Source organism: Prunus avium, chromosome 8, assembly GCF_965620075.1.
Source record: "Prunus avium chromosome 8, drPruAviu1.hap1.1, whole genome shotgun sequence".
NCBI lineage: Eukaryota > Viridiplantae > Streptophyta > Magnoliopsida > Rosales > Rosaceae > Prunus > Prunus avium.
Window position 1 is genome coordinate 33,202,860 of NC_142291.1, and position 12,327 is coordinate 33,215,186.

The 12,327-nt window shown below is 37.4% G+C and overlaps 1 protein-coding gene across 1 annotated transcript; it reads left to right on the top strand.

Moving 5' to 3' along the window:
* The first annotated feature begins 497 nt into the window (after positions 1-497).
* On the top strand, positions 498-11,679 carry LOC110761732 (Urb2/Npa2 family protein). Its single transcript, XM_021964284.2, has 10 exons — positions 498-935; positions 1,551-3,216; positions 3,446-4,900; positions 5,125-5,510; positions 6,051-7,786; positions 8,090-8,531; positions 8,838-9,000; positions 9,607-9,710; positions 10,150-10,241; positions 10,330-11,679. Exons 1-10 carry the CDS (start codon positions 670-672, stop codon positions 10,404-10,406), a joined length of 6,387 nt encoding a protein of 2,128 aa, XP_021819976.2. The 5' UTR covers positions 498-669; the 3' UTR covers positions 10,407-11,679.
* The last annotated feature ends 648 nt before the right edge of the window (positions 11,680-12,327 follow it).

Here is a 12,327-nt window from a genome sequence, read left to right on the forward strand (position 1 = left end):
CTGGTCAGCTACACTGATTTTGACACGTCAACGCCAAATCATTGGGGTCCTCCCTTTTTTTTATAAATAGTATAGCCGTGCGGCTATACTCGGGTTTTTTTATTGTATAAATAGTATAACCGCGCGGCTATACTTTGTTATTCTCTATTTTTCCTTTTTTAATTTTTAAAAAAATAGTATAGCCGGTCGGCTATACCTATATGGACACATAGGCCCCTAATCGAAAGGCGGGTCCTCTTTTTTTAATATAAATAGCATTGCCGGCGGTTATACTCGGTTTTTAATTTTTTTTTTATAAACAGTATAGCCGAACGGCTATACTGATTTTGACACATGGGCACCAAGTCGTTGGGGGACTATCCTTTTTTATAAATAGTATAGCCGTGGGGCTATACTCGGTTTTTAATGTCTTTTAAAAATAGTGTAGCCGCGCGGCGATACTATTTTTTAATTTAAAAGAAATAGATTATCCGCGCGGCTATACGTATTTTGACACGTCGTCGCCTGCGTACGCAAGAGAAGAGAGCGTAGCTGCGCCTTCTCCCTTTCTCCACCCTTCCTCAAACTCAAAAACCCTTGCAAAACCCAGAAATACAACTACAAGAACTCCAAATCCCAGAAACCATTTTTCCCAAACAAAAACGAGACAGGGACTGAAGGAGTTCAACAATGGCCGGCTCCGAAGCTACGCCTCAAGAGAAGTGGACGAAGAAGAACAAAAAGAGAAAGCAAAGGAGCCTTGGAGAATCTGAAAGGCCTTCCAAAACGCACCGGATTAGGGTCTCGGAGAAAGAGAGTGAACCACAAGAAGTGGAAGTAAAACGAGCTGAAAAGGCCCAGCTCAGAGAACCCAATCAGGAGCTCGAACAAGGTGGTCCATGGAGGAACCTGGAGTTAGTTTTGTCCATTCAGAACAAAGAACTTGATCTTCAGAAGTGAGTGCCTTCCTCTTCTTTCTCCCTGTTTTCTACTTTTTCGTTGTTTTCATTTGCTTAAGTTTGTTTGGCTTCCGAGAAAGTTATTCAATCAATTGATTATTCCGAAGGAAGATTAGAGAGCTCAAAAGGCTTGAAAGCGCAAAAACTTTATTACATTGAGCTTGATAAATTTGGTATTTTTTTTTCCATTCATGTTTCTCAGAAGCCAAAATGGAGCATTTAGTTTTAAAATTTTATAAATGAAGTGAGTTTAATTCAAAGTGTTGTGATCAAAGGCTGGTTCCCGGCTAAAATATTTCGATTTTTACAAGTTGATAACAAAAATAATGAAATGGAAAGGTGACAAAGATAGAGTCTTTGTCTTACAAAGGAAACCAAGGGACTATAACCCCATTTAAGCCAAATTGGTTGAGTTAGACTCAATGTATTAGATTTTCTTTTGTACTTGAGTTCTTGTGTGTCTGTATGTGTAAAAACAAAGATTCAAAGTTTCATCTTGTCTTCATTTCCTCATTAAGTGATCAAAAAGAGGGTTAAGCTTTAATTCTGATGAATGTAATTTCTAATCTAAAAGAAGATTTAATTCTGATGAACGAGGGAATGCAAATGCAGGAAGGTGGAACTAGCTTATGGCTTTGTCATATCGAGAGTGAAAGAAGAAGGCAGCAAGAGTGATCAGGATAATCAAGCAGTGAATATGTCACGTTTAATAATTTTTGTTAATGATTGGATCCAGTCATTGTTGATTTCTTCGGGAAAGAAAATTCAGAGTGGCGGAGAGATGCATCAAGCTGAAGTGATTGAGACATATTTGGATTTTAGATGCTGGGAGATTTTCAAATTCTGTTTGGAGGAGTCGTTGAAATTGAATGTTTCTCTAAGTTTCTCCCGGAACCTTTTACGCTCTATTTGTTTGATTGCAAGAAATGCACTGTCCTTATTGAACAAAACACCTTCACATCAAACAGATTTATTTTCCATTGGCGAAGGGTTACAATTGTACAATACTGTGCTTGATTGCATTTCTTTGGTATTTTCATCCCATGGAGGCTTGTCGAATGAAAATTTAGACCTGTGGGTTTCAACTGTAGGTGCAGTGCTTGATCTTGTACACACATTTTACATGGAAAATCTTGTTAGTGGCAATGAGGGTGACTTTGTTTTCCGGTTTTTGTGCTTGGTTCTTGAGCCATTTGCCAAGTTTTTCAGGGCCCACCCAGCTCGGAAGAATGGATTTCGTGATTTCATCGATAAACTCCTTGAGCCTCTGTTGCATCTCTTAGGTCTCTTGCATCTTCAGATTGGTGTAAGTAATCCTGGTAGGGCAAGAAACTTACTGAAGCTAGTTGAAGAAGTACTATCTCATGGGCTGTATCACCCAGTCCACATTGATGGATTTTTGAACTTATGCAGCAGTGAAAGATATTCCACCTCCAATTATGGGAAGTCAAAAGACTCAAAAACAATGCTGAAGAGTTATCACAGACATTTATTTGATAAGCTGGAAAAAATTTTGGCTGCAAAGAATGCTTTGGCAGTGGAAAGCATGGGAGAACTTTTTCGCTTGCTTATTGATCAAGTTCAAAAGCTAAAAAGGGCTTCAGTGCCGGCTGAAAATACAAAAATGATGGGGAAGACTGAAGCTTCAAAGCAAATAGAACATAATTTAATGGGTCATACTTCTAAGATGTCTTCTGGGAGTAGTACTGCACTAGTTGAAAAGAATTACTGCTCAACTAGTTTCAATGCAGACACACGAAAGTCACTTCTTGATTTTTTTGTACTGATTATGGAGCCTCTTCTGCTTGAGATTAATGGCTATCTTGAAACTAAGCCAGAAGTGGGACCCATATTGTCGGATGTTCATTGCACACTTAAATCTATTAATAATTTACTTTCTGGCTTTATGCATGAAAAGGTTTATGTGAGAACAGAGGACACGTCAGAGGGCGCTTGCCTTAATTTCTTGAAGAAGGTCTATAATATGATTATATCATTGTCCTCCAATTTAATTCAGTCGTCAAAATATGGTGTAGTTAACGGGACACACATGGATACGTTAACTTTAATAGCCAATGAGGTACTTTCTGCTGTAGGGTATCTTTTGGAAATTGAATATGAGGTTATAGAGAATGATTTGGTAACCTTGTGGCTTCTGATGCTTTCTTACTTAGCCATTGGTCTTTCTCTGATGGAAGTTCCGGATCGGTGCTCATTATCTTTCAAGATAACAGATATTGGATGCCAATTAGTTATTCTCTATAGTCAACTTCGCCAGGTTAGCATAATGCTCTTTGATCAAGCATTTGGCTGCGTTTTAACTTCTGCATGCATATAAATGTGCATGATTATATATGTGTAAGCTGTTTCCAAAATCAACTCTTTTCTAATTCCACTCATGAGTTTTAGGGTGCAGTTAGTGAAAAGCATCATTCTAGAAATGATATTCTGCTTTGTTCTTTACTTGTGGTTTTAATCCCATCGTTTTTACTATTGCACAAATGCAGGTGAATAATACTATTTTTGCATTGTGTAAAGCAATAAGGCTTCTAAATTCATGTAATGGTGATGGTGAACTGAAATATACTAGATTTGTGATTTCTTTACATGGTGAAGCTTATGCAAAATCAGTGGAAATGCTATTATGTGCACAAGAGTTTAAGATTGCAATACAACAAGCTATTAAGTCCATACCAGAAGGACAAGCAAGTGGGTGTATTGGGCAGTTAACATTGGATGTATCAGAATCTCTAGATTGGATGAAAATTAGTTGTTTGAAAGCTGATGAAAAAGAATTTGGCAAACGGGATGGACAAAGTAGCTTGCTGAACTTTAATCTAGAAGCTGAACTTTTGGGGAGAGGGTTGTCTGAAGTGTATGCACTAGTGCTAGACTCGTTGTTTGTTACACCTGGAAACTGTAACCTCCTTGGAGTTTCTGTAAAGGATCTTATAGCAGTTATTTGTCCTTGCATGAGTAGTCTGGTAGGACTACAGCCAGATGCTTTAAATGAGTTCCTCTTTACTGTCACAGGAAAAGGTTTTGACAATGAGACAGCCGAAAACAAAAATAATCTTCAGATATTTGGATTGTCCACTCATTGGGTGTTTGTGTTCTTCTTTCGATTGTATATGTCCTGCCGAAGCTTATCTAGGTCAGCAATGAGCCTTATGCCTCCAGATTTATCAAGAAAGATGTCAGCAGCAATGGGAGATTCATTCACATCATACTCTGGTAGCGATTGGATTGATATGACTGACTGGATCAATGGGGAATATTTTTCTTGGATCATTCAACCTTCAGCTTCTCTTCCTGTTGTTATTCAATCCATTTCAAACATCTATTGTAAGGACAGTGCAGCCGATTCTTCTCCTTTGACTTATGTGATGCATGCTATGGCTGTTAGACGGCTTGTCGATTTGAATAGGCATATAAAGTCTTTTGAATATTTGATGCAAAATAATGAAAATCTGGTGCAAGTCAGGTTGCTTGATGATGCTGGCTTGTCAATGTGTCGTAAAAGAAGCAAAAAGTTGGAAAGGCACATCTCTGTTTTGAGGGAAGAGGCTTCAGGTCTTGCTGGTTTTATGATGGAGCACCTATCATTAGTGCCCGAAGATCAACAGCCAATGTCCACTTCTGATGATACAACTTGTAATAAGATGATTTCCCATGAAAGTGATGAATGGGATTTCAGTGTTTCTGATTTGAACAAGAAGTCATTGCCAACTGCAATATGGTGGATTCTTTGCCAGAATATTGATACTTGGTGCACTCATGCCTCTAAAAAGAATTTGAAGAAATTCCTTTCTCTTTTAATCCATACTTCCCTTTCCTGTGTAAGAAGCAGCTTTGGGGTGGTTAGAGAGTACAATAACCATGCAGCTGACAGGCTGAAGAAAGTAACCTTGCATCAAATCTCATCACAATGCTTCATTGACTCCATTCTGTATGAGCAAAGAGTAAGCTGCTATCAAACATAAAATGGTGCTCCCCCCATCCTCACATGCACGCACAACACACAGACACAACTCATACCCCTGCTCACTATTTGACTTTGTCTGAGTGGTTGTGTTAGTTCTTGTTCGTTTACAATTTTTCTGCTCTTATTGATGTCAATAAACTGTTGTTTGAGCCTTTATAAAGACTGTTTCAACCCAGGTATTTATTCTATCTCTTCTATTAGTTTTTCTGCAGGTATTTTGCATCAACGTTTTGCCGTGCATTGGAGAAATCTACATTACCATTGATCAGTGACTTTTCATCTGGCAATTTTGATTTCCAATCATCACCTGATTGGCCGAAGGTTTTAAATTCCCTGGAGAGCTCATCAGTGGTTGTTTCATGTAAGAATCACTACATATTTGATTGTTCCTCAGCAGCAAGCCCGGTCACTCATTCTTCTGATGAGCTGTGTAAAGGAAGTTTCAAGGAACAAAAAGATCTACAATTGACCATCATGAAATTTATAGCTTGCCAGAGTTTACTTAATCTTTTGTGTTGTATGCCAAAAAGTCATTTCAACTCAAGAGCATTTTCACTTTATGTCACTTCTATTCTCAACCTTGAAAGGTACGAGCTTTGTTCTATCAACATTTGATTTTATGGTGTTATGCGGTACCATGGTTCCATACGCAAAATAGTTCTTGTTGCTTTCTATTTTTTCAATAAAAAAAAAAATAGAACATACAAATTCTTCGGGTGAGCAATTAGGTTCACAAATTTGAATATTCAATAAGACGAGATTAATTGAGTTGAGCTCTAAGGTGAAAAGCTATCTCAGATATTATATTATGGTTGTTGTCCTGTTATTTCTTGTACATAATTCCATTGAATACATGTAATTTAGAGTAAAGTGTCTGAAGTCTTGTTTGTTGTAGAATTGTTTCAGAAAGTGTTGTGCGCAGAACTACTTATCATTGACAAACTAGTTTTGCTTCAGAACTTTCTTTCTGTAATTACCTGGCTGACAATAATAGTATCTCATTACTTCTGTGTGCACTTGGCTGACAAAAATTATTTTGTGCATAATAATTGAAGTTCTCTGATTATGCGTAATCTTTGAAGCCATTCAATCAAGTTTATTAATATTACCCGTTCTGCGTTTTTCAGGCTTGTTGTTGGCGGCTTATTAGATTATCAGAATGCATTATACTCGCATCACTATCATGAGCTCTTCAGATTATTTGTGTCTTGTCGGAAGGCCTTGAAATATATAATTCTGGCTTGTGAGGAGAAGACAGCAGATAGTCAAACCTCACATACTTTAGTGTTCTTTGAGGATTCGTTTCCTATTTTATGGCTTTACAAGTCGGTGTATGCGGTTGTTGGGCTTGAAGAGTCATTGCCAAAAGATAATTTCCGTCCAGTTAGTGATATGATCTTGTCCTTGATGGATCACACATTTTATGTGTTTCTCACATTAAGTAAATATCAGTCTAATCATGCTGTTCATTTCTCTAAAGTTGCTGAACTGAATGCTGGACTTGTCCATGAACATAGTAGTTTAAGTGAATCTGATACGTGCTTGGATTCTTCTGACTATATTGAAGCTTGGAAAAGTGTAACCATTATTGCTAAGAGTTTGAAGGAACAGATGCAAAGCTTACTGGTAAATTTGAAGGATGCCCTTGGAAATGGAAAAGTGGGGATTGGTGTTGATGGTTTAAATTTGAACAAGTTCTCATCCTTAATTTCTTGCATTAGTGGGTTTTTATGGGGCCTAGCATGTTTTGTGAACCATACAGATTCGAGAAGTAGTGATCATAAAGTAAACTCATCAAGGCAGAAACTTGAACCCATCTCTGAACTTCACCTCTGTATAGATGTTTTTGCAGAATTCTGTAGTCTGCTCTTACCAATGTTAGTTTGTGACAGTAGTCAACAGTCCAGAACTTTATGTGACGCTCAAAATCTTCAAAAGTCAGACTTAAATGTAGATTTGTTGGGTGTGCCTGAAGGCACTGATGTTGAGACTGATATTGCACGTGTTGAACTGCATGATGAATCTGGTGCTGCAATGACAGCATCATCTGACATCCATGATTACTCTGGGTCTGGTAGTGTTCATAGAAGAAGGTTGCACGTGGAAGGTGCAAATTGTGTTGCCAGTGCACTGAATGATGTTGATTCATTTATATTGCAGTCTTTGAATAGGCCTTTGTTGAGACGCCTGCTAAATGGTGATTACCCTGACGCAGCATTTTTGCTCAGGCAGTTGTTAATTGCATCTTCAGCTATTTTGAGGCTAAGTTTGCATATGAATAGTCCTCCCCTGTCTTCAAGCTTGGCGCATACTCTTACTGGCATTACACAAGTCTTGTTATTGGAATCAACGTACATGAATCATGTGCCATGCTTTTCTTATTTTGTGTGTTTAGATGGTGTTCTGAAGTATTTGGAAGAAATAGCGAATCGTTTTCCTCTGACTAATCCTACCTTATCCAGAAGTTTGTATGACAAGATGGTTCAGCTACAGTTAAGGGCTTTAGGAAAATGCATAACTTTACAGGGGAAACGAGCCACCCTAGTATCTCATGAGACAGAGTCAAGCAGCAAAATGCTCCATTCTCCTATGGAATTTTCTGAAGCATCTCTGTCTGGCCGGCCATACTTATTGGATGAACTTAAAGCTAGGTTGAGGTCATCGTTCACGGTGTTTATAAAGAAACCATCAGAGTTGCATCTTTTATCTGCTGTACAAGCTATAGAGAGAGCACTGGTTGGTGTGCGGGATGGGTGCACCATGAGTTATGACATACATACTGGAAGCGTAGATGGGGGAAAAGTTTCTTCAGTTGTTGCAGCTGGCATTGATTGCTTGGATTTGATTCTAGAACATGTTTCAGGTAATATTTTGATAATTTTGGATGAAATGGTTCTACTGCATTCTTGATGGTGTCTATAGTGATTGAAAACTTCACCAGCATTTAGAAACTTTTTTCTTTTGAGCAATAGGAAGATTCTTCTCTCAAAAGGTTCAGCTACTGCATGCATACTGTATGTTTTTAGGAATTTTTTCACATATTTATCGATGTTATCCTACTTGTCTTATAAAGTATTATTATCCACTTCAGCTATTACATGGATTCAAGTGCATATGATTGAAGTTTGTTAGAACTTGCTTTTCTGACCATTTATTTGCCTTTCAGGACGCAAACGTTTGAATGTGGTTAAAAGACACATTCAGAGCTTCATTTCTAGCTTGTTCAATGTTATTCTAAACTTGCAGAGTCCAGTAATATTTTATGAGAGATCGATCCAGAATAAAGGGGATACTGATCCAGATCCAGGAACAATCATTCTTATGTGTGTTGACGTACTGGCAAGAATTTCTGGCAAGCATGCTCTGTACCAAATGGAGGCCTGGCATGTGGCACAATCTTTACGTATACCGTCAGCACTTTTTCAAGACTTCCATCTTTTAAAACTTTCTGAAGCTCCTGTTCCCAATGATTCTTCAACAGTTCCAAATAACCAAATCTCTAATTCAGTAGCAAGTAAACATTTCTCTGGCGTAGATAGGAAATACTCAATCGACCTATTTGCTGCTTGCTGCCGGTTATTGCATAATGTTCTGAAGCATCACAAAACGTAAGTGTATTCTTTTTGTATGAAAATCCTCATAATAAGTATTTGTAAGGTGTTTCAACGGAAAAAAAGAAGAAAAGATTTGTAGTGTGCACTTAACCTTGGGCCAAAGTTGAAAACATAACAGTAAAAAGGTATAGATATGGTATGAAGAGGAGGTTTAATCTTTTTATATTCAGTTTTTACGAAATTGATTGAAAAGGCTTCAGATGCTTACATTCCTCTGAAGTTATTTTTCATTTTTCAGCTTTCCTTCCTCATTAATTAGACTCCACATATGATTGCAACTTCTTTTTTTCATAATTCTAGTGAATGTGAACGGTGCATTGCCATACTTCAAGCTTCTGTTGGTGTTCTTCTTCATTGTTTGGAGACAGTGGATGCTAATGCAGCCGTCAGGAAAGGTTTCTTTTCATGGGAAGTGGAAGAGGGAGTCAAGTGTGCAGGTTGTCTCCGAAGAATTTATGAAGAGGTAGGTGACTTTTCGTAAATATGCCTCGTTAAAATATCATTATTATCTTAGATTTTGGGTATCTTCCATTATATCCAAAGTCTTATATTTTAATTTTCTGTAGCATAAGTCAATACTGCCTTTTTTTTTACTGGTAGGACCAAAGGCCCCCAACTATTTCTCCTCCTTAAACAATCAAGTTTCAGCATGATATGTATGATATATAAATGTATTCCTATGACAATGATAGAGCTCACCCGAACCCAGTTACCATAGAGAACATATTGTGTGTATATATATATATATATATATATATATATATATATATGTACTTCATGTTTATTTTTTTCTCTTGGCCAAGGAACTGGTTTTAAATATCTTCTTGGGAGGGGGAGTTATTTAAGGCTTCTTTTCAAATTTCATGAGGGGTTGGTGCTTAGTGCATGGGCACCTTTTGGCTCACCAGATCAGCTTTCATGTTAAAGAAAATCATTGCATTTAGAAAACGTATTTGTAGGATAATTGATACATTATTTGCATACAATCTTTGGCTTGTCCATTGCTGAAAACCAAAAGGAGAAAAAAAAGAGATCTTTCTCACCTGGTTTTATCATATCTATTTTGCAGATAAGACATCAAAAAGATGTCTTTGGTCCGCACTGTTCCCAATTTTTATCCAATTACATATGGGTTTATTCAGGACATGGGCCCCGTAAAACAGGCATCAAAAGGTAATTTCTGGTACCTTGGACTATTTGTTGTTATGGTGTTCATGAGTTTCCTAGTGAACTCGAATAGGCATAACAGATTAATTATATTATGACAACAGTGGTGTATCAATTGTATTTGTTAGAAATAATACAATCCAAATTACTTTTTTACATCAATTCCCGCTGGCCTTTAGTTAAGATGGAAAAAGGGCGAGGTTGGTGTAGATCCTATGTTCATAAGTCACTTTCTCCTTCCCATTTTCTCCCCTTAAAAAGTTTTCTGGAAACCTTGAATTTGTAATTATGCTATCACCTTCCAATTTTTATACAATAAGAGGGTAATAATACATTAAAAAAAAGTACCTATTACAATCTCCAAAAGCGTTACCTCTTGGCGTGGACAATCTTGGGGTGAGAGAAATGCATTGGTTAGCTGAACTATTGTATGTTTAATTTTCAGGGAAATAGACGAAGCTCTAAGACCAGGTGTATATGCTTTAATAGATACTTGCTCAGCAGATGATCTTCAACGCCTTCATACCTTATTTGGAGGTAAATAATATTTGACTTTTGTCAGGGCTACAAGGTGTGGCTGGAAGGAATTTCGACTCGGTCTCACATTTTCTTCTTGTTTGTGCAGAGGGTCCTTGCAGAAACACTCTGGCCACCTTGAAACATGATTACGAACTCAATTTCCAATACCAGGGAAAAGTCTAAGGGAAGCTTATTCCTATGTGGGCTATACTGGCATCGTCATTTTGATGCGACTTATACAACTCTTCTAACATGTAAGTTGTAACAAATATTACATGCAATGTATGTGATAATAAATTTTGTAGTCATATCTTTCTCATTTTCGAAGCTACAATGGGTAGCATCCTCATGGAAATGGAAGTAACAAAGCTGTCTGTTAGTAATAGGGACTCGGGTCTAACAGAACAGATGGGAAGGCGGGTACTTTTTGTGTAGCTCTATTTTGAGGGACTTGAGCCTAACATATGTACCTTCCTTGGTTTTGCATTGTTCCGTGTTAATTTATACATTCAAGTGTAAATGGATTTACCTTACTTATAAAGTGCAAGTTCTAATGTTTCTTATCAAACAGGTTAATTCTGTTTTTTTCTTTTTAATGTGCATTATATCTAATTGTGGGTTATTAAATAAGGTCTCCATAGATGACCATGATGGATTTTCAAGTTAAATGCCCTATACACCCACCACCCCATTCGGCTGGTCCCATGCCATTTGGACCATTTTCTGGTGTTATATTTCCTAAATGGAATAATTAGGCTGGTATGACAACGATTGATAGAACAACTACCAAAAGCCGAGTCCAAAAGCAAACACCAATACTTGTGTGGTTGAGATTAGACTAGGATATATAGAAGTCTTTGTTTATACGTCAACTGGGTTTTCAGTTTCCATCTACATTTTTTCCCTGTAAAACAACAACTCCCATTGACAAAGCCCCTTGAATCGTGATGGGCTGTCACTGTTGTAGAAGAGAAGCCCCCTCATCATACCCAGTTCTGCTTTTCTTGGCAGTGGTCGCAATACTTCTTCTTCTGTCATCTTTGATCTCTTTCGAGGTCGAAGCCCCCAGTTTGCAGATAAATTGGGGGCTTATTGCAGCGCCGTTGCTTTTGCTAGCGGTTGTGCATTGGTTGTCATCAATGGAACCTCCCAAGAAGCCCTGTATGATGCCTCGGCGGTGTTGCAAGTGTCCGTATGCTTGCAAGTGTGCCTACTTCTGAACTGATTGTGCTGGTGTTATTCACCATGGTTGGTGCTGTTATATTATCAGATTGAAAAGCTGGTTTGTCTGTCTAACACCTATTTCAGATACCAGGATCAGTGTGTTTCTTGGTTTATTTGTTGTATGTAATGTGTTGAAGTTGTTCTTACAACATCAAATATGGGCAATCAAATAAATAATATGATTGTTGTAACATGATCGAAAATATCATTGTAAATATTGTGTGTTTTTGTTTCTTGTATTCTTCTCTATCCTTAGTAGCACAACCCAATCAAAACACCAAATTTTTCTGTCTTTATGCGAGCCGAGGAGAGTTCAGAACCTCATAAAAACTAGCCTGTGATTTTCTAATGAACACACATTATTTTTAGTTAGGGATTTAGGTGGGATGACTCTGATTAAATATCAAATTGATAAGAAGGAAAGAAAGATTGCTCAAAGTTGCAGAGCTTCAATGCAGAAAAGTATTATCGGCTGCAAACTTTCCATTCGATTTCTAAAAAGGATTACTAATCCTTAACTTTTTGAGGAATCTTTCATCTCCACTAAAGATTTATTTAAATTTTTTTTTTTCTTGTACAGAGCGATATAAGGGAGGGAAAATTTGAACACAAGACCTCGGTGCATCGATAACTGCTCTTAAACTAGCTCCTCACTTCTGCACTGAAGTTTAATAAAACATTGTTAAACTTTTATATTAGAGACAAATAGTTGAAGCCAAATTATTTCCAATTGGGAATTTTTTATCTTCTATTACCGACAAATCACACAGGCTCAGTTAATGTCGACACCACACCACATTGTTTTTCAATATTAAAATTTCATGTCGGGTGGAGGGTTGGGATTGCAATTATCATCTGGGCTGAGTGGATGATGCTTTAA